This window comes from Diceros bicornis, chromosome 31 (assembly GCF_020826845.1).
Source record: "Diceros bicornis minor isolate mBicDic1 chromosome 31, mDicBic1.mat.cur, whole genome shotgun sequence".
Classification (NCBI taxonomy): domain Eukaryota; kingdom Metazoa; phylum Chordata; class Mammalia; order Perissodactyla; family Rhinocerotidae; genus Diceros; species Diceros bicornis.
This window is the reverse complement of record NC_080770.1, coordinates 23,519,961-23,542,165: the sequence shown is the minus strand read 5'-3', so window position 1 is coordinate 23,542,165 and position 22,205 is coordinate 23,519,961. Positions and strand designations below refer to the sequence as shown.

General features: G+C 39.4%; 1 protein-coding gene and 2 non-coding genes across 4 annotated transcripts in view; all 3 read right to left on the bottom strand.

Annotated features, from left to right (window-relative positions):
- The window catches only part of CKAP5 (cytoskeleton associated protein 5), a 97,872-nt gene that overhangs the window by 14,375 nt on the left and 61,292 nt on the right, over nt 1-22,205 (bottom strand). For both annotated transcript variants that reach the window (XM_058527017.1, XM_058527016.1), the window contains exons 20-35: nt 22,036-22,161; nt 21,311-21,450; nt 20,686-20,860; nt 19,976-20,089; nt 18,784-18,912; nt 14,861-15,055; nt 14,339-14,474; nt 13,178-13,266; nt 10,278-10,403; nt 8,889-9,038; nt 8,391-8,594; nt 8,041-8,176; nt 7,404-7,597; nt 5,987-6,159; nt 4,614-4,787; nt 4,274-4,394 (exon numbers count right to left, since the gene is read on the bottom strand). In XM_058527017.1, coding sequence (XP_058383000.1) covers nt 4,274-4,394; nt 4,614-4,787; nt 5,987-6,159; nt 7,404-7,597; nt 8,041-8,176; nt 8,391-8,594; nt 8,889-9,038; nt 10,278-10,403; nt 13,178-13,266; nt 14,339-14,474; nt 14,861-15,055; nt 18,784-18,912; nt 19,976-20,089; nt 20,686-20,860; nt 21,311-21,450; nt 22,036-22,161 — 2,382 coding nt within the window. The remainder of the gene's footprint in view (nt 1-4,273; nt 4,395-4,613; nt 4,788-5,986; nt 6,160-7,403; nt 7,598-8,040; nt 8,177-8,390; nt 8,595-8,888; nt 9,039-10,277; nt 10,404-13,177; nt 13,267-14,338; nt 14,475-14,860; nt 15,056-18,783; nt 18,913-19,975; nt 20,090-20,685; nt 20,861-21,310; nt 21,451-22,035; nt 22,162-22,205) is intronic.
- LOC131395905 (small nucleolar RNA SNORD67) lies at nt 4,128-4,223 on the bottom strand. Its single transcript, XR_009216406.1, has one exon. It is a non-coding gene; the product is annotated as a small nucleolar RNA SNORD67 (small nucleolar RNA).
- LOC131395904 (small nucleolar RNA SNORD67) lies at nt 7,805-7,915 on the bottom strand. The gene has a single exon (XR_009216405.1). It is a non-coding gene; the product is annotated as a small nucleolar RNA SNORD67 (small nucleolar RNA).

Here is a 22,205-nt window from a genome sequence, read left to right as displayed (position 1 = left end):
ATTCTCCTTAAGTACTCTTTCTGCACTTCACCCTTCCCCCTGTGATCATCTTGTCTCCTTCAGCAGTCTCATTTTGCCAGGAGAGTCCTGTTCTGATTATTTCCTTTTATTCTTCTTTCCAATTACTGGGTCTCTTCAAGTATGTCATTATTCTTTACCTATTCAGGATTCACTCTTGGGTTTGCCTTTTGGCAACCTTCAACAATGGCAATCTGAGAATAGGAGATACAGCAGTTTCTGCAGCTGTAGGCTTGTGATATTGCAGCTGGCAAGCTGTCAATCATATGGCAAAGCACCAAGAGCAGGCATTTCTGCTCTTCATTCTCTGAAGGTACAAAAGCCAGAGACTTCCCGGCCTCAGAGAGTGAATCAGCCTTTTTGTTCAGCTCCCTGTAGTTCCTTGGAGGCCAGGGAGAACACCAGGTCCTCTTACTAACACTCATGTAGGCCACAGTTACCCTTCCTTTAGGGGATCTGGCGATCTCCATAGATGATGAGAGATCTCTCTCCAGGATTTCTGGTGTTTTGATCCTTTCCCTGGGCTCTGCACTACTGACACTCAGGTTCTCCTTAGGCCCACATGGGAAAACGTCTTGTACAAGATAGAGCTTGAGACTTGCTTACACACTTCAGATACTAACTACCTGACCCAGCAGTACCTCTGCTCAGAAAAGGCAGATGGGTTTGGATTGAAGTTGATAGAGAAAGGCAACAAGGATACATGCATTCAAGTCACTATTTTCCAGAATCCTCTCCATTTGTTTTCTTCCAATATCAAATTAATAGGATACTGTTAGTCGGAGACTATTTGTCAAACAACAGCAAAATTCTTTTTATTTTTTATTTTATTTATTTATTTTTCCCCCAAAGCCCCAGTAGAGAGTTGTATGTCATAGTTGCACATCCTTCTAGTTGCTGTATGTGGGACACGGCCTCAGCATGGCCAGAGAAGCAGTGCGTCGGTGCACACCCGGGATCCGAGCCCGGGCCGCCAGCAGCGGAGCGCGCTCACTTAACCGCTAAGCCACGGGGCCGGCCCAACAGCAAAATTCTTGTGCTAGGATTCTGGTTCTGCCCTTCTACTCCTAATCATCTGTCTTCATGGGGATGTCTAACAGGCTGCTCAAACTTAACACAGCAAAGACATCTCTCTTGATTTCCAACCTCTCCAATCTGCTCTTCCCCAGCCTTCCCCCCTCAGTACACAGCACCACCACACACCCAGCTGTTTAAGGCAAAAATCAAGGAGTTACTCGATTTCTCCCTTCCCTTACATTTCACATCCAATCTATCACCAAGTCCTGTGGACTCTACTTTGGAAAGATACCCTGAAACCATCACTTTTCTTCCTCTCCACCATGATCATCCTAGTGTACATGATATTATTTTTCATATAAATTTTGGCTGTAGCTTCCTAACAGATCTCCCAGAATCCACTCTTGCCCTGCCTTTAATCTGGTCTCTACAGAGTGGCCAGAGTAACTCCTTCCCCAGTAAAAAAAAAAGTTCAAACATTATAGAAATGTTGGAAGTATAGTAAAGGAAACTTTTTTATCCTGAATCATTTGAGAAGAAGCTGTCAACCTGATGCTCCATGCCGTTCTGATACTTCAGTGTGTATTTCTTCACAACAAGGACATTCTCCTTCATAATCACAGTACAAGGACCAAAATCAAGAAATTAATACTGATGTTACTACCATCTAATCCTCAGGCCTCATTCCATTTCTCCAGTTGTCCCAATTATGTTCTTTATAGCCAAAGACCAGTCTAGAATCATTTGCTGCATTTAGTTGTCATGTTTCTTTTTTTTATTTTATTTTATTTATTTTTCTCCCAAAGCCCCAGTAGATAGTTGTATGTCATAGTTGCACATCCTTCTAGTTGCTGTATGTGGGACGCGGCCTCAGCATGGCCGGAGAAGCGGTGCGTCGGTGCGCGCCCGGGATCTGAACCCGGGTCGCCAGTAGGGGAGCGCGCGCACTTAACTGCTAAGCCACGGGGCTGGCCCCTGTTGTTGTCATGTTTCTTAGTCTCTCTTTAGTCTAGACCAGTTCCCTCAGTCTTTCCTTGACTTTCTTGACCTTGACACTTTGTAAAATGTCCCTCAGTTTCATTTGTTTGATGTTTCCTCATGATAAGATGACATTAAGAATGTCAGCTGGGCCGGCCCCGTGGCTTAGCGGTTAAGTGCGTGCGCTCCGCTGCTGGCGGCCGGGGTTTGGATCCCGGGCACGTGCTGACGCACCGCATCTCTGGCCATGCTGGGGCTGCGTCCCACGTACAGCAGCTGGAAGGATGTGCAACTATGACATACAACTATCTACTGGGGCTTTGGGGGGAAAAAAATAAATAATTAAAAAAAAAAAAAAAACAGCAAAGTGATGCTGAATTCTCACTGGATCCTATCAGGCGGCACATGGTTTCATTTTGTCATATTATTCATGATGTTCATTTGAACACTCTATTAATAATAGGTAGTGTCTGCTAGGCTTTTCTACTGTCATATTACTCTTGGTATTTTGTATTTTTTTGGGTACTTTTTATATATCTGTCCTTTGTATTTTATGGGGAGGTATTATGAAACTATGTAAATATCCCATTTCTCTTCAAATTCTTAATTAATTTATATGTGCATGGACTTTCCTATTTTATTAAATTCAATAAATTTAAGGAATTTTATTCAGTTTACTGGGTTATAACTCATTACTATCATTATTTATTTTGATGCTCACAATGTCCCCATTCAAACACAGAAAGTCTGTTCTAGTTGGCCTCTGTGTCCTTCTGACATGTTCTCATCACTCTTTGAGCCTACCCTTGTCTGCCACAAGATGTTCCAGGATCATCCTGTACTTTTCTTGATTCAGCCTTGGAATCAACCACTTTTCTAAGGAGGCTTCATTCCTTTTAGAGGAAAATGGTATTTAGAAGACAAGATCTGGGGGTGCTCATTACTGCTGAGGTGTTGCTGTTCTCAGGTCCTCTCAGTGAAAAGAGTATATGGATGTTACAGGGAATATATGTATATTATCTATCACACACATGTATACCACACATATACATACACAGATACATTTACACTGATGTTTATTCCTATATCTATATATTGAAAACCGTGAGTTCATACTGACGCGTCTAATTCTAGTCCAACACCAGAGTTCGCTCTGCTTTCCTTCCATATTTGTGTCGCCCTTCTCTCACAGTGAGAAGCCTGGTTTCCATTTTTCCTATTATATTTATTTGACCAATCCCTTTGTAGGTAACCAATCTCCCACTGCCACCAGCACTTCCCCATGCCCACTTCTCCTGCTTCAGCTCTGACTCCCCATTCTGAGCTACCTGCTCACACACGTAGAGGATATATATACTGCTCCCCTGCCTGGGGTCCTCACCACGCCAGGCTGGCTCCCCATGTGGACATCCTCTTCATCTTGCTTGGGCTCTGACTCCTGACCCCTCTCATATGATGTTTGCGCTCCTTCCTCACAACATTTGGGCTCAGAGACCCTCAAATTGGGCCACTAAGGCCTTTGCCACAATGTAGATGCCTGCCTTGTTCTACCACCTATTGGCTTTATGACTGGAGTGTTAGGGAAGGGAAGCAGAAGAAGAGAATGATTTTTAAAAAATATATAGTTTTCTTTGCTTAAAAATTCTTTAACGGCTTAAAATAAAATCCAAACACTTACCCTGGGGCTTTCAAAGCTCTATATGGTCTGGTCTCTGTCTGATCTGGTCTCTCAGATCTCACTGTCCCATTCTCCCCCTTGCCCACTATGCTCCAGGCACACAGGCCTGTACTGTTTCCTTGAACACATCAAGCTCATTCCTACCCTAGAGCCTTTGTACTAGCTGTCCTATACTTGAACCCCTGACCACCAATCTAAGTAACTATTTACTTCCTCTCTCCCATCACCACATTTGAGTTGTGTTTACACAGTAGTTACTCTTATCTGATATTTTCTTGTTTACTTATTTGTGTCTGTCCACTTAGTATGTCTGTCCACTTGTTTCATGAGAGCTGATCCCTACTTACTCACTGCTGTTTTCCAGCCTCTAGTGAATGAATACAATTATAAAAAGCAAGATTCTATTACAGCTATAGCCTGTGAGGCAAGCGATGGCTATGAGTGGTCCCTGTGCACTTTTTTCTTCAGGACAGCACTGAACACTGCCTGCCTCCTTTAATGCTATGACCAGTGTGCAGCCATCACTCTTACAGCCTCTATATCCATCAACAGAATTACTGTCATGGGTAATACCCCCATTACCTGTGTCAGAGCTTGGATGCTCGTGTTGATGTCACCACTGGCTACTTGGGAGATAATGAAATTGATTGTGGATGCTGTATTACTGTGCATGTCATCGAAGTGTGGAGAAACTGCCCGGATCCTAGGGAGCAGAGCAAGGGGAAAACTTCAATCTTTGTTACAAGACATCCCAGCGAGCTAGAATTACGCAATCCCCACTAGATCCAGGTCTTAGTAAAGAACTGCTATCAGACAGATAGTAATTAGTTCTAAAAAGTTCTAATTGCACAGAGAGCTCTTTTTACATATGCACTCTGATGATCACGTACTGCTTATACTTAAATGAAAGAGGTTAACTTACTTGGGTTCAGGAATAAGGACTGGTTCAAAAATGTCATCCAGTTTGTGCTGAACAAGTTCTGGCATTTCACATCGGACCGTACCATTGTCATTCTCAATCTCATCTAGATCTAGCTGGAATTCTCGGCGAACCATCTGGGCTGCCTCAGGATGCCCACTCATGCTTCGGGCTTGGCTAAGGGAAGCAAAAGGAGGCTCCTGAGCTAAAAGAGACTTCTTGACGAAAGGGCAAGAGTAGCACTGCCAGTTGCCCCAAAGCTTCAAGACAGATGTTCAACTTCTGGTTTCAGCCCCCCTGAATGATTTAAGTCCTTGAGTCTAAGCAGGTGCCTTCAACAGGCAATAGCACTGGTTCATGAATATCCTAAGAGTGCAGATTACTTTAACTTGTACTTATTGAACCTGCCAAGTTATAAGTATTTTCTTTAGTTCATCATCAAAGCTAACAAACCTTCCACTGCTATTCCAGATGGGGCAGATAATAATAAAGTATACTTATAATGACTCAAAGCTCACTACTTCTGGGCAAAAATTTAAGAAGAATTTAGACAGACTTGTTCTTTTTCACCCAATTAACCAGTGTTTAAGTTTTTCTGATCATAAGCATCATTCCATGCAGTGTTCAGTAAATTTTATACTTGAGGGACAGTAAGTCACCTCTTTTTAGGAATATTCACTCTTGATAGGTCAGGGCCAGCATTATATCCAAGCAATAGGTGTTCAAAATTTCCAGATTCAAATTGGTTAAAATTATGCTCATGATACAACTCAAAACAGAGCTGTCTTGCTTATTAGAAGGCAGTATTTTGAGTCCCTAAGCCAATTCTGGGTTGCATGCATTTTACTTAGTCTTATCTGAAGAACAGGAACCTAAGCAGGACCAAATATAACACAAGGAAGAAGGTGAGCCAATATTTTAGCCACATGACATTGAGTTGCCACTTCTGCTAGCCAGTGGACTTCTGGGGAAGGCTTGATTCGTGGGATACTTATGGACACCCTCTACCCTGGTTATTAACTCTAAACCAATCGCCCTCCAGAGGGGATGAATCCAAGTCAGAAGTTAGAAAGATATAAGGGCCCTGCTAATGAGCAATTAGCAGGCAGTACTTACATCCTATAAGTGCGATACATAATTCTGTCCACGGAAAAGCAGTGAAAGAAGGCACAAGACTATTTAGAAGTGGTTTTGAGACAACGACAAAGACAATGAAGACTGAAGGATTAAACATTTGGTTATAAGACATTTACCCAGACACTTTGTCATGCATGATAATGGCTACAAAAACTCAAGATTATGTTACAGGATAAGCTCTGAGTGCACAAGGCAGAGTCCACAGCAATGCTCTCAGACAAGTATCTCCATTTACATACTTGAGTTTGGAGGACATGTCCTCAGTGGGTCCCCTGCGGAGCACGTTGGCGTTGGAGCTAATGTTCTGTGAGCGCTGAGGTTTCTCTTCCAGCTGTTTTATTGGTGCGGCAGAAGGCCTCTTTGCTGACCGCTTAATCCTCTCTTCAAGCATGCTCATATCCTTTTCAGAAAGCTGTAAAAAGAGGCCAAATTTCATTTGTCAGCATACTCCTCTAGTAGAATATGAGGAGAATTAGAAACCTAATTGGAAGACTTAAGAATTAATATTCATTTTTACATTGAAGCAAACAGAACCTACTATGTTAGGGTAAGTTTAGTTTCAAAACACTACATTTTAAAATCAACTACTGTTAAAACCTGCCTTGCTATAATAAGAGAATATATGAAAGAAAGAAAGGATACTAAAGGAAAGGCTATTAAGAACTACAAATAAAAAGGTCAAAAATTAAGTCAAGCTTCCTCATTTGTGCTGTGTCACCACTAACTAGCTGTGTGACTATGGGCAAGAAGCTTCCATTTTGGTCATCTGTAAAATTCCCATCTGCTTTGTCTCCTTCACTGGCCTGTAGTGAGGATTTAATTAGATTAATACAAGTAAAAATATATAAGCACAGTGTAAATATATGTGATACTAAGAAATAACAGGAGTGAAGAACTGAGTTCCAGCCACAATAGTGACAGGCTCGAGGGAAGTAAGGAGTCAGAAGCAGAACCTAATGTGCCTGGAGAGTCTAGCTCACAGCTGTAGCTCAACTCTTTGGATTTGACAGGTACCAGAATCCACATTATACACAAGTGAGTACTTGTACTAAATGCACTAAAAATTACAGAGCAGATTGCTAGGCAGAATTTAAATCCCAGACTAGCTCAGATTTCTTGATTCAAAAATAGCTCTCAAGGGGCTGGCCCAGTGGCACAGTGGTTAAGTTTGCGCACTCCACTTTGGTGGCCCAGGGTTCGTAGGTTTGGATCCTGGGCACGGACCTATGCACCGCTTATCAAGCCATGCTGTGGCAGCTGTCCCACATATAAAGTAGAGGAGGGTGGGCATGGATGTTAGTTCAGGGCCAATCTTCCTCAGCAAAAAGAGGAGGATTGGCAACGGATGTTAGCTCAAGGCTATTCTTCCTCACCAAAAAAGAAAAAAAAAAAAAAAAAGCTCTCATTTCTGAAGCAAATTGCTATGAGTAGAATGCTCAGCAAACAAGATCTGGTTTCCAGTAAAACACAGCCTAAATGTCCTACAATAATCAGAGACACCCTCAAGGGTTTATCTGGATTCTAGGACACATTGATAGGTTGGGTTTAATAAACAGTGGTAGAAACTTAGCTGGAGTTCAGATGGCATGAAACTTGATACCTAAGTGATCTTCTAATTCACAACATGCTGAAAATGTTCAGAGAAAAGTCACTCACGGTTCCAATCAATTTGAACACTTGATCCCCATGGACGTTGTACACTGTGACAATGGTGTTGAGGGCAGCATTGCGCACAGCGTTGTCACGGTCTCCTATGTGAATCGCTATCTCCTTTAAGGCTTTTCCTGGAGTTGGTTGGCAAACATTCATGCCATAAGACTCAACAAGACACCCTAGTTCTTCCAGGCACTCTGATGGGGGAGAAAGGCTGGATTAACGAGACTCAACACACATTTGGCAGAGACCTATCTTGACTAGATAAATTTTCCTTGGCATATATGAAGGACTAAAATCTTATTCCGGCTCTGCCTAGAATTTTTCCTTGTTTACTGCCTTATTATAAAACACACAATGAAACAATGGTGTTACAGCAAGTGCTCCTGGAAGAAAGGGATGGCTGTGAGTCAGATGGCCCCTGTGCACTTGATTTTGTCACCAGGGTGGTACTGAGTGATGCCCATATCACCTGATACTGTGGCTCCACCAGTGTGCAACTCATCACTCTCACAGTCCAAATCAGAAGGTTGGAATCAACCACACAGACACTGAAGAAATTCCTTGCTCATCTATAAACTGTTTCTTTTAGAGGTCACTGTTGCACAGACTCACGCCTCAATTTAAATTGTTGCTTCACCTGCTCTCTGCTTAGAGTTTTTGGATTTGGTTCCTTCCATGATGAAGGGGAACAACTTGCTGGCTGGGTAGATAAGGCACATCCGGTTCAGGATGGCACGGACATCTTTACGAATGACATCCTTTGGTTCTCCAACCTAGTCAACAAGGGAAATAATGATTAAGTGAGGCCTTTTCTGAGTAGCAAAGGTTCTCCCCTATGCCAATACGTCTTGAAAGAATAGGGGCATGGGAATGAGCAGTGGAAGGTATCATCATTTAAGAAATGAAGAAGGGAGAGGGAATAAAAGTATAGGAATTGAGGTCAGCTGGGAACTTGAGCAGTCCTCCACAGTGAGAACAACACATTACCTTGAGGATGAGATAGGGGATGAAGGAAGATGCTTCATTCTCAGTAAGATGATACTCTTCCTCACTTAGCAGGGTGAAGAGCAATTTTAAATATTCTAGGGTTTTCATTAGGACACTTGTATTAGTGTCAAAAAACCGCAGGGTAAGCCACTTTAAGATAAGATCCAGGCAACCAATGACACCCTCTTTTTCACTCTCCAAGTGCTTAAAACAAAACAAGACAAAAGCACCACAAATAAGATCATATAAAAATTTAAGTTCTATTAGGCAAGGACCTCTTAAATTTTAGAGTCCAAAAAGAAAATGATAAATTTTTAAGCCTCTGTTTTAAGACCTAAAACTATAGACATACAGTCATTTATTCCACCAAATAATAAGAAAGCTGTAAACACAGAGAACACGGTGTATTCTCAAGTCATGCAAACTTCCGATTATTTCACAGGGCTCAGTATTTTCACATGTCTGAGATATATGCATATTTATCTACTGCAAACTTACATCAACCATGACAGCAAGGGCTTTGTTATGATGCTGAAAGTCTGAATGAAACATCTCATCTTGTAACCATTTAGCCACACAGCTGGACATCTGAGTCTTTAGTTGTTCAATGTACTCATCCCGTGGAGTAGTAAAATTCCACTTCAGCACCTGACAAAAACCAGCAAAAGGGGCTTGTAAGGTGTTCAACTGAAATGACGTAGAGAACTCTATTTAAAGCAGCTGCAGGAATCTATTTAATAGGATACTTTCCAATTCAACAAGATTAATTTGTAATTAAACATGAATGCAAAACATACTTGTAAGCTGTCATACTTCTGGAAGCCTAACTCTGAAAACCTTCTGGGAATAGAATTTTCAGCAATTCTTAACAGAAAAATCAGTGCTCTATTATTATATAACATGGTGGACAGTGTTGGTACAACTTTAATACAGGGAAAATTTGAAATATCAAAATTAAAAACACACATACCATTCTAGGAGTTTAACATAGATATACTCACATAGGTGCACAAAGACCTATATTCAAAGATGCTTAACGGCAGTATAGTTTATATAGTGAAAGACTAGAAGTAACCTAAATGTTCAACATAGTGGGCTGTGGAAAAAGAAAGATACATATATATATGATGAACCAATAAAAAGAACGAATGCATATATGCATGCAGATGTGGAATGGCCTTTAAGATATTAACAGAAAAAACAAGACACGGAACAACAAGTATGGCATGTTTCCATTTGTGTAGAAGGAGGACCACATATTTATACATATATGATTGCACAGGTATGGAATAATATTTCTAGAGTCATATACAAAAAACGTGATAATAACATCCTCCCTGTGGAGGGAGACTGGAATGGGACACATGCTTTCATACTATACTCTGCACTTTTTGTACTGCTTGAATTTTTTTTTAAACAACGTATATATATTTTTTAAAACAAATTTTAACAGCCTGATAAAACCAAAACAACATCAAAAGAGAGATGATTGAACTAGCCATATATAGTCACCAAATCTGTCTGTTAAGGTATCAGGTTCAAGAAGGATTTAACAAGTAGCCTACTACATATGAGTAGTTGACAAAAATTAACGAATATTTTCCATTCTTTGATTCTAAAAATTAAAAAAAAAAACAAAAAACTTCTATTATTTCTATTTGGGGGAAAAAATAGGCAATAGCTCCATTCCATAGGTTCTTTTGTAGGAATTAATGCTCCCGTAAAGTAGTCTTAGAGAAATAAGATATAATTTATAAGCAAAAGATTCAGTTACTTACTAGATATTTCACAATGATAAGAATTTCAGCAGCAAAATTATTCTTGATTACAAAACTAAATAAAAACAAACAAGCAAAAAACTCCTGAGGATTCTTAACCCTTCCTTACCTTTAATCCTTTTTCATCTTTCATTCTTTGCTCCTTTCCATTTGGAACAACAATAAAAATAGGACCAGATTTGTCTTCATCCTCCTTTAAGCTGGTTTTGCTCGGCACCTTCTTCCCTTGTGCGCTCTGCAGCCAGGGTTCAGGGAATACTGGTTAGCTAGGCTACTGCTCCTGGGGAACACGATGCTGCTACCCAGGTAAAAGGGTACTATATAAGCCAGAGACACCTCGCTACATTATATTCCACGTGAAAGAAACAGATGAGCCACAGAATCTTGCATATACTATGTTTTGTAGAGGTTTTCTAGAAATGTTCCTAATAGCATTCTTTTTTGTGTGTGTGTGAGGAAGATCGGCCCTGAGCTAACATCCATGCCAATCCTCTTTTTGCTGAGGAAGATCAGCCCTGGGCTAATATCTGTGCCCATCTTCGTCTACTTTATATGGGACGCCGCCACAGCACGGCTTGACAAGCAGTGTGTCGGTGCGCGCTCGGGATCCGAACCTGCAAACCCTGGGCCGCCGAAGCAGAGCACGTGCACTTAACCACTACACCACCGGGCCAGCCCCTCTAATACCATTCTTAAGTAGCTGTTGGTTAGTCCTTGGACTGGCACGTAATGTAGTTGGAAAAGCTCTGATATCTGTCATTGGTCTGGATCACAAACAACTTTTGTTTATTGGATAGATCTTTTCTTTCTTGAAATCTTCAACACCATTTATAGCTTTCCATATTAATAACGTTTTGAATGGCATTCACACATTTCACATCACTTAATTGAGAAAGATTTTCTATTTCTCTCCATATAAAATACACCTCTGTCACATCACTGTAACCGGAGACCATTTGAATTGTTTCTAGAGAAAGTTGCCAGAAACATTTTAAATACTTAAGTTACTAAAGTGGTTTTTGAAAATAATCCAAGGGGCCGGCCCCGTGGCTTAGCGGTTAAGTGAGCACGCTCAGCTGCTGGCGGCCCGGGTTCGGATCCCGGGCGCGCACCGACGCACCGCTTCTCCGGCCGTCCTGAGGCCGCATCCCACATACAGCAACTAGAAGGATGTGCAGCTAGGACATACAACTATCTACTGGGGCTTTGGGGGAAAAAATAAATGAATAAATAAAATTATAAAAAATAAAAAAATAAAAATAAAAATAATCCAAGATTTGGAATCTTTGTATCAAACAGAAAGAAAATAGTGAACATTTGGTATATATATTTAAGGTAATATTTGTTTTTTTTTGTGAGGAAGATCAGCCCTGAGCTAACATCCATGCTAATCTTCCTCTTTTTGCTGAGGGAGACCGGCTCTGAGCTAACATCTATTGCCAATTCTCCTCCTTTTTTTCCCCACAGCCCCAATAGATAGTTGTATGTCATAGCTGCACATCCTTCTAGTTGCTGTGTGTGAGATGCGGCCTCAGCATGGCCGGAGAAGCGGTGCATCGGTGCGTGCCCGGGATCTGAACCCGGGCCCCCAGTAGCGGAGTGCACGCACTTAACCGCTAAGCCACGGGGCTGGCCCTAAGGTAATATTTGAATTTCATTACTGGAACTATTATTATTATAAATGTAGCAAGAGTCTACTATTTCTAGTAGGCCAGAATTTCTTTCTAGTTCAAACACTGAAGTCATTCAGTCAAAACAAAAATTGCTTTGTAAACTGCAAAAGACTGAAAAAAAAAGTATGGCATTAAGAACAGAGTCAAAAATACTTCAAAGCACTTGTGATCAAAATACTAAAATAAGCACTTGTTAAATCTGGGATGAGGACGGGGGGAGGACAAGAACAGAACAGCTACACTGGATAGTTCACAAGATAATTACCCATTTAAATTAACTCACTGAGTTAAAGGACCTATGCATAGGGAAGGAAAACAAATAACTATAATATTCAGACAAGTGGCCACACAGCGCCATTCTATAATGAGCATGTAATAATAAATGCACTGGGTAATAAAATGGTTCCTAGTCTGACTTTTTTTTCATCAGTTACATACAGTTAATGAAGTAGTTTCCTCTATTTATATTTACTATTAGATTTACTACTGATTGCACAGTTCTGTAATTTTCCTTTTGTAAGTATTAAATAATGAATACTCTGAATACAGTGAGAAGCTCTAAATCCTAATATAGAAACTGAGGACAATCTGTTGTGATTCAAAAACTTACATGAAAAAATACCCAGGTTTCTTTAAATGTTCAACTCTGTATGGATGCTAAAAGGATTGGTGATGCATCAAAATAAGTCCCACTGTGTGGGGACAGAAGGTATTTCCTTGTAGACTCACCAGAACACCTTCTGGTATGATGACTTAACTGTGCCAAACATGAAAGAAGTTGATTACCCTCCTTCTCTCAAATCAAAATCAGCCTAAAAGATTCTTCTGCCAGAGCTACATATGATTCCCTTCTCTCTTCACTACCGCAAACCTTCCCCAAAGATCTGCATGACAGAAACCATGGCAGCGCCTCTTGAGAGCAGGCTGTCTCTGTTTTGAGGACTTATTAATAACGAGCCACAGAAACTTGTATAAATAAATACTTTATAATTTGATACTATCAAGAGTAGTAACGTTGTTTCATATATAATATGATCTTTCCTAACGGCATGACTCAGTGTATAAAACACACTTAAAAGCAATTCTGGGGCCGGCCCCGTGGCTTAGCGGTTAAGTGTGTGCTCCGCTGCTGGCTGCCCGGGTTCGGATCCGGGGCGTGCACCGGCGCACCACCACTTCTCCGGCCATGCTGAGGCCGTGTCCCACATACAGCAACTAGAAGGATGTGCAGCTATGACGTACAACTATCTACTGGGGCTTTAGGGGGAAAAAGTAAATAAAATAAAATAAAAAAAAAAAAAGCAATTCTGTGTCTAAGGATGAAACATTAACCTACCTTTGCTTTAGAGGAAACTCCTAGAGCTTTGGCCTTTTTTGGATCTTGCTTGGGTTCCACAGTATTGGAAAGAGAATCTTCAACAGGTGCTTTGAGAAAAAAAGCATGTACATACTATAAATATAAACTCTAACAAATATCACTTTATTCTGGGCAGGTTAAATATACAATGATGAGACAGCCTGCAGTTTTAATGTATCAATTTATAAAGTGTTTTCAGTTAGATTTTTTCCCTAACCTTTTTCTTCCTGAATTCCTCTTTAAGCATAACTTCAAGAAATTAACTCAACCAACCTGCATCTGCTTTACTAACATTTCAACTGCAGTTTTAAAACTATTTTCTAAATAGCAGTTAAAAAAACCTTTTGCTAGATTGTTACTTCCTTATGGTAGGGTCTGTCATCTTTGATACTCAGTATTTACTACATAGCAAGATTCCAATAAATGTTATAATTGAATATATACTTTGATGCCAACAATTTTACACATGTGAAATTTCTAACTTCATAGATTAACAATTTCTATTCCACTAAACAGAATAACATTATTTTGTTTAAGCAAAAGTCTAGAAGAGAAGTGGTTATAGGTTAGCGTTTTATTTATACATGATGGAATTTTAACATCAGGATGAAGAAATCAAGAATTTTCTCTTAAAGAAGATAAGTAAATGGATCAGCAAACTGCCTACTGTAGGGGAAGGAGAACTCATTTGGGAGCGAGTAAGTGGAATTCGGTGCTCGTTCAGGCACTGGCTGTCTGTCTGACCTCATGCAAGTCACTTAATCTTTTATGGGTTTCCTCATCTGTTAATAAAGGGGATTAAGCTAGATGGTTCCAATTCCCTAACTGTAATATTCAATAGCAGAAAATAGTTGTGGAAACCTTAAAAACAAGATGGAATACTTGCTTTCTGGAGTATTTCAACCTGCTACTCCAAAACTCTTTTTTGGACTTGGAAACCAAATTAGCCATCTTTGTACCCTCAGCACAGTTCCTAGCATAAAACTTGACAAATGTCTGTGGAAGGAGGGTAAGGAGAAAGGGAGGAAGAGCTTGGAATCTAAGTTGTGAGGAAATATGCTAAAAAAATCAAGGCTGGATTTTTTTTTGAGTTCCCTTGGGGCCTTTCCTTCCCCATTAACCCTCTCAAAATAGAGTTACCTGAGGCAGGCTGGAATTTGGCTGGAGCTGACCCTCCCATTGGCTTGGAAGTTCCTTTAGCAGGTGCAGCAGGCTTGGCTGGCATGTTAGCTTTGGCTTTCTCTAGCATGGCCAACACCTGATCTTTAGAAGTTGGCTAGGAGACAGTATAACAGAAGAAGTGAGAGGCCACATAAATGATACACTCACAGTGTGCTTACTAACAGATCTGCTGTCAAACCACTGAGCTCCTAGTTTTGAAATACCAATGAAGTAAGGGATGCAGCTCACAGTGCAAGAGAAGTAACACACATTATGAAGTCACACTAAATTAGTTACCATTCTAGAAGGTCAGTTTTCACCTCTGCACAGTCAGCAGGTTCTTTAGAAGTTCTACACTGCTAAATATTGCAGTTTTGTTCTCACTGGGATTTCAAGTTGAAACTCCTAGGAGGTAATATGATCTTTTGCCTATATAAATTCACATTCAACATTTCTCTAATGGCTTTTAACAACAGCAGCAGCAGCAACAAGAAGTAGTACCTTTAGTTTCCCAGTAGCCTTAGCCATTTTCTCATATCCTAAATGCATCATGAAGAATGGCAAGGCATCTTGGGCCTTCTTTCGCACATCTCCATTGCGATCCTCTAGGCAGGAGTAGAGATGAGGAACACAAAGGATAAGGTCTGTGGGGGTAGAACGAAGAGTCGGTAGTTTCTCAGCCAGCCAGCCCAGAAGCTGCCAAAAGAAACAAAGAGTAGTTACACACTTCAAGTGGAAAATTGTTATTTATGACCTCAGGCTTAATGATTTCATCAGTACCAAACACTGAATTAGTTCTTACACTACAACTTTCTAATTTGAAATCAATAATTTTCATTGTTCAAGAATTGTGTTGGGGCCGGCCCCATGGCATAGCGGTTAAGTGCGCGTGCTCCGCTGCGGCGGCCAAGGGTTTGGATCCCGGATGTGCACCGATGCACCTCTTGTCAGGCCATGCTGTGGCAGCGTCCCATAATAAAGTGGAGGAAGATGGGCACGGATGTTAGCCCAGGGCCAGTCTTCCTCAGCAAAAAAAAAGAGGAGGATTGGCATGGATGTTAGCTCAGGGCTGATTTTCGTCACCAAAAAAAATAAATAAATAAAATAAAAAAATTGTGCTATATTTAAATAACATATGCAAAGAGGATAATCTTCTTTTAGATAAGAACACAGTTCTTTGGACCTTATGTGGGCATTAAATTATTAAGCTTTAATAGTTCTTAATGCATTTTAAAGATGACAAACTTTCATTTATCTTCTTTTTGTAAATTCTAGGAACTATTCAGCTAGAGAAGACGCAAAACACATTTGATCAGAAGACAAGTTCTACCAGCACTCCTGTTTTCAGTCTTACATCGACAGTTTTTCTCCATACCTCTAAAATCATTACTATCTGTATTTCTTTTTTTTTTTTTTTTTTGTTTTTTTTTTGTTTTTTTTTTTGTGAGGAGATCAGCCCTGAGCTAACATGCGCCAATCCTCCTCTTTTTTTTTTTTTTTGCTGAGGAAGACGGCCCTGGGCTAACATCGGTGCCCATCTTCCTCCACTTTATATGGGACGCCGCCACAGCATGGCTTACCAAGCAGTGCGTCGGTGCGCGCCCGGGATCCGAACCAGCGAACCCCGGGCCACCGCAGCGGAGCGCGCGCACTTAACCGCCTGCGCCACCGGGCCGGCCCCCTATCTGTATTTCTTTTTAATTGAAATTTTTATTGAGATGATTGTAGATTCACATGCAGTTATCAGAAATAATACAGAGAGATCCCATGCACTCTTTACTCAGTTTCCTCTAACAGTAGCACTTCACAAAACTATACTGTAGTATCAGAACCAGGATGCTGATGTTGATACAATCCACTGACCATATTCAGAATGCCCCCGCAGTTTTACTTGTTCTCATTTGTGTGTGTGTGTATATTTAGTTCTAGACAATTTTATCACATGTATGTTATTACATCTGCTGCCACAGTCAAGGTTTGGAACAGTTCTATCACAAGGATTCCTCGTGTTGCCCCTTTTACAACCACACCCTTCCTCCTCCTTCCCTGCTCCCTAATCCTTGGTTACCACTAATCTGTTCTCCATTTCTAAAATTTTGTCATTTCAAACGGTTATACAAATGGAATCACCGAGTATGTAACTGTTTGGGATTAGTTTTTGTGACTCAGTATAATTCTTTGCAGATTTATCTAAATTGTTGCATGTATCAATGACTCATTTCTTTTATTGCTAAATAGCATTACACATATGGACATACAACAGTTCGTTTAACCATTCATCTGTTGAAGGATATCTGGGCTGTTTCCAGTTTTTGGCTATTAGGAATGAAGCTGCCGTGAACATTTGTGTATAGGTTTTTGTGTAGACATAAACTTTCATTTTTCTGCAATAAATGCCCAAGATCACAACTGCTGGGTCATATAGTAACTACATGTTGAGTTTTTAAGAGACTGCCAAACTGTTTTCCAGGGTGGCTGTACCATTTTACATTTCCACCAGCAGAGTGTTCAAGTTTCTGATGTTATCACTATTTTTTATTTTAGAAATTATGATAGTTACATAGTGATATGTCATTGTAGTTTTAATTTGCATTTCCCTCATGGCTAATAATGTTGAACATCTTTCATGGGCTTATTTGCCCTCTGCATATCCTCTTCAGTGAAATGTCTGTTCATATCTTTTGCCCATTTTCTTGTTAGATTTTTTTTTTTCTTACTGTTGAGTTTTGAGAGTTCTTTACATATTTTTGATAATAGTCTTTTATTGGATATAGAGTTTGCAAATATTTTCTCCCACTGTCGCTTCTCTTTTCATCTTCTTCACACAGTCTTTAGCAGAGTACAAGTTCTTAATTTTGATGAGGTCCAATTTATCAATTTTTCCTTTGATGGATTGTGGTCAAGTCTAAGAATTCTTTGCCTGAAGTTTTTGTATATCCTGAAGGTTTTCTCCTATGTTATCTTATCAGTTCTATAGTTTTATGTTCTACATTTAAGTCCATGATCCATTTTGAGTTAATTTTTGTGTAACACGTGAGGTTTAGGTTGAGGTTTATTTTTTTGTCTATGGATGTCAATTGCTGCAGTCGTTTGTTGAAAAGGCTATCCTTCCTTCCTCCACTGAATTACTCTGGTAACTTTGTTAAAAATTAGTTGATCATATTTGTCTATTTCTGGGTTCCCTCTTCAGTTCCACTGATCTGTGTCTATCCTCCCCATCCCATCCCCCATTATCACAATGTCTTGATTACGTTAGCAACATAGTAAGACTTCATATATGGTAGAGCAATTCTTTCCATTTTTTCCTTCTTTGTCAAGATTGTTTTAGCTAGAATTTACATTTTATAATAACCTTATCTTTGTTTATAAAAAAAAACTTGCTGGAATTTTCATAGGAATTACATTAAACCTATATAGATCAATTTGGTGAGAACTGACATCTCTACTATGTTGAACCTTCCAATCTACAAACATGGCATGCCTCTCCATCTATTTGGGTCTTCCTTGAATTCTTTCATCAGCATTCTATAATTTCCCATAAACATATTCTGTATTTGCTTTGTTAAGTGTACATCTAGGATTCATTTTCTTTGGAGTGATTGTAAGTGGCACTGCGTTTTTAATTCCAGTTTCTACATGCTCACTGTATTATAAGGAAATGTGATTGATTTTTGTGTGTTGATTTTGTATCCTGCAATCTTACTGAACTCAATTATTGGTTCTAGGAGTTTACCCGTAGATTCTTTGGGATTTTCTATGTAGGCCATTAGGGATAGTTTTATTTATTCTTTTTTCAATCTGTATGCCTTTCATTTCTTTCTCTTGCCATACTGCAGTGATTAGAACTTCCAGTACTATGCTGAATAATAGCAGTGAAAGTGGACATCCTTGCCGTGTTCCCGATCTTAGGGGTAGGGCATCTAGTCTTTCACCATTAAGTACGATACTCTCAGTAGAAGTTTTTTGTAGATGCTCTTTATCAAATTTAGATAATTCTCTTACTAACTCGCTGAGAGTTTTTATCATGAATAGGTGTTGGATTTTTCTCAAATCCTTTTTTGTGTCAACTGACATGATTATATAATTTTTCTTCTTTAGCCTGTTGGTATGATGGATTACACTGATCGATTTTTGAGTACTGAACTCTATTTTTATGTTCTGATTAAAACCTCTTCTCATACCATTTAAGAGCTCAAAAAAGGAGAAAATTTCACAAAAAGACTAGTCCTTTAAAAGGTTTATTGTTTAAAAAGTAAAAGGAAAAAAAAAGAAGCACATGAATACAAAAGCTCCAGGAATTTGGTTTCATTTTATTAACTATTTTATAATGAAGCTCATTCTGTCCATACATGTATATTTATTCATAGGTCCAAGCCTCTATGAAGATAAAAGACACAAGTAAAGCACATATTTGTAGTACTAACCTCTTGCCTCAAGAAAGGATTTTCCTTTTTGAGCTCTTCAGAAAGATCTTCTCCCTCCAGCCATTCCTTCATGCCAGTCTGTTCTGCCCAAGCATTCACAGTCGCTAGGGCAGCAGCTCGAACATTGTTCTGAATGGATGAGAGATCAGTCAAGATAACATCAATTGTGGTTTAGAGGTAGGGAACGAAAAGCTTGTTACTTTGTGAACATGAGTAATGGAAGCTTCTCTAAGGTTCACATTAACATATTTCGAACTATCTTCTGAAACAGAATCTAGATCTATGGTTGCATTAAAACTCCAAAGTAAAGTAGAAACATAAAACTCCAAATTGTAAAGATCCTGTACTCAGTTAATTAGGCAAAACAGTGACCTGGGCATAATATCATGTAAGGGGAATAAACTCTTAGGTTTTGTTTCCTGAATCTCTGGGGGCTCTTATATCCATGGTTATCTGCTAAAGAATGTAATTCTACATGTTAGAGGACTCATAATGGTTAGACTGAAATTACTAATAATTTGACTGAACATTTATGTTTTTATATTAATTTGCATTCATAGAATGAGAAGGATTTATTGACACAAAAAATATTAAAAGAGCCCAACTCCTCACATTAAGTAAATTACAAAAAAAAAAAATAAAGAGACACTCAAGTATTCAATCTAGGGCTAAATATAAGAGGCTTGGAACTTTCAATGAGATTAATTCTAGGACTGTGAGACTGCAAATATCCTCCTGAAGTACTAGAAGATCCTGCTCTAGCAGCTCAGGGAAAAAGGTAGAAAATAAATACATGATCCAAACATTCATACATTTATTCACTCTTTATACCAATGCTTTTAATAAGGATATCATAATCATAATAGCAACCATTTTCTGAGTGCATACTATATAATAGGTACAGATACCCTATGTACAGACTCTAATTCTGTAAGAATGAAATTTCACAGATAAAGAAACTGAACCTCAGAAGATAAATAATTTATGTAAAGGCCACAAAGCTAGTAAGTGATGTATCTGGTCACCTTAATACTGCCTGGAAGGTAAAAATGTTTACTATTTTCCTCCTAATATTCTCTTCTCTACAAAGTTTATAAACTGTTTACATGTACTCTTACATGTGAGAAGAGAATTATTCTTAGCCCAGGAGTATGGCTGGCCCATTCCAGAATGGAGCAGTGGTGAGGTTTACCTTGCTGTCTCCAAGGACTGTGATGATAGGGATGCCTAAGTTCTTCACATGTTGCTTGATGTTTGGGCCCATGGCTACTGCCAGTTGCTGGAGGATGTTCAGTGTCTGCTGCACCTGAATGGAAAGAGCCAACGCCATGTTCAAATCATAAGCAAGCTGCGCCCAAAGTTTTGCAAGTTTGCTGCTATACAGTCAATGCAGTAGGAAGTTTCTGGCCTACTTAAGAGAAAGGGAAATTGGTTTGTTATGATGCTATTCTAATTAGCTTACGAATAATTTTTAGGCAGTGGCCTCTCCTTTTATATCAGTTCATAAAATTGGAGTATTAGAATTTTAGAACAGAGATTATACTGCTTTATAATTTTAAAGTAAGGTAAAGCCTAGTTTAAAAAAATCCTGATGTAAAAATCCAAATTTAAAAATTAGAAATTAAGCATGTTTATGTGTTTTACAAGTGGTTTTTATATAAAGATATTTAATATTAGAGTCTTGTAAAATGCAAATTTGAGATTCAGGAAAATTTGATTAATAAACCTGCCGTCTACCAACATATCTTGAAGCACACTTCAGAAATTAAAGGAAGCTATTTCTAGTTCAAAGCAAATAAAGTGACCACTCATTGTTTTTGCTGGTGAAGGTTCCATTGAAAAGGAACCTCCTGCAGGGGAGAGGGGCGGAGAAAAAGAACAGGCATATGTTGTTCTACGTACCAAGATTTTATTTGAATCATTGAGACGACCCTTCAAGGCAGTTGGAAGTTCACCTATATTCGGTTGGATAAATTTTGCTTCATTGATAATACCTGCCACTTCATCTAGGCCTTCTTTCCTGATCTTCCAATTTTTGTCACCAATCTTAGACACCAACTCGGAAGTGATTTTATCACTGAAAAACAGAAGACAGAATACTTAATTCCAGACCCTAAAAGAATAATGATATCACAGAAGTACCCTTGACTGAGAAAGAGAAGGTGCCATTAAGAATTCAGTATAGGGCCGGCCCCGTGGCTTAGCGGTTAAGTGCGTGCGCTCCGCTACTGGCGGCCCGGGTTCGGATCCCGGGCGCGCACCGACGCACCGCTTCTCCGGCCATGCTGAGGCCGCGTCCCACATACAGCAACTAGAAGGATGTGCAACTACGACATACAACTATTTACTGGGGCTTTGGGGAAGAAAAAAAGGAGGAGGATTGGCAATAGATGTTAGCTCAGAGCCGGTCTTCCTCAGCAAAAAGAGGAGGATTAGCACGGATGTTAGCTCAGGGCTGATCTCCCTCACCAAAAAAAAAAAAGAAATCAGTATAATAGATCAAATAAACAATTTGCCACAAACCTACCTGATTTCTGTCCTTGGCAAAAGATCCACAACATCATTGCCCCCATCATCTGGTTCGTCTCCATCTTCTCCTTCATCTGTACCACTTGTGCTATGTTTGGAAATCCCTCTGGTTGGAGCAGGTGGGCTTTGTCCCTGCATCTACACACAAACAAATAAATCAGTGAGACTAATGAACTTGATGAAGATTACGAGAGCAAACAAGTTAGATAATGGTGCCTGTGTCAAACTTTCATATTCCTTTATAATACACAGGACATATTTTAATTCCTATTTAGATTCCAATTTTGAGACTACATGGCAAAATGTAATTTTACACAAACCTATTTGAATCTGACTTCTCAATCATGAAGCTGCCTTTTCACTTGTATGCCCAAGACAATACAGAGCAAGTCTGGCAAAACTTAGCAATTTTGATTAGAAAGTTATTCAAGGAGGGTCAAGTTTCCTTATTTAAAAACATTTTAAATATTACATTTAATGAACTTTGTGAATAGGTCATACTTTCAAAATTTTTGAAATTCCAAGGGTACAAAGGGTATAAAGAGGAAAATCTCCCATCCTATACCCCGTTCTCTTCCTCACAAAGTCATCAATTTCTTATGAACTCTTCCCAAGGATATTTGATGCATATAAAAGCAAATACATACATATTCTTCGTTCCAATGGGTTAATATGAGCATTCTCCAGTCCACCAATAGATTGTATCATTTGTAGAATCTTTACCTTCTCAAATTCTGCATCTATCTGGGATAGGAGGGCAGGCTTCTCATCCTCAAAGAACATTCGCAAAGAAGGACCAACATACAGATACATCACACCAAGCAGGGTGATGGCAGAAGTCCTCACAGCCTGGCAGACAGAACAAAAAGAACTTTACAAATCAGAGCAGAACG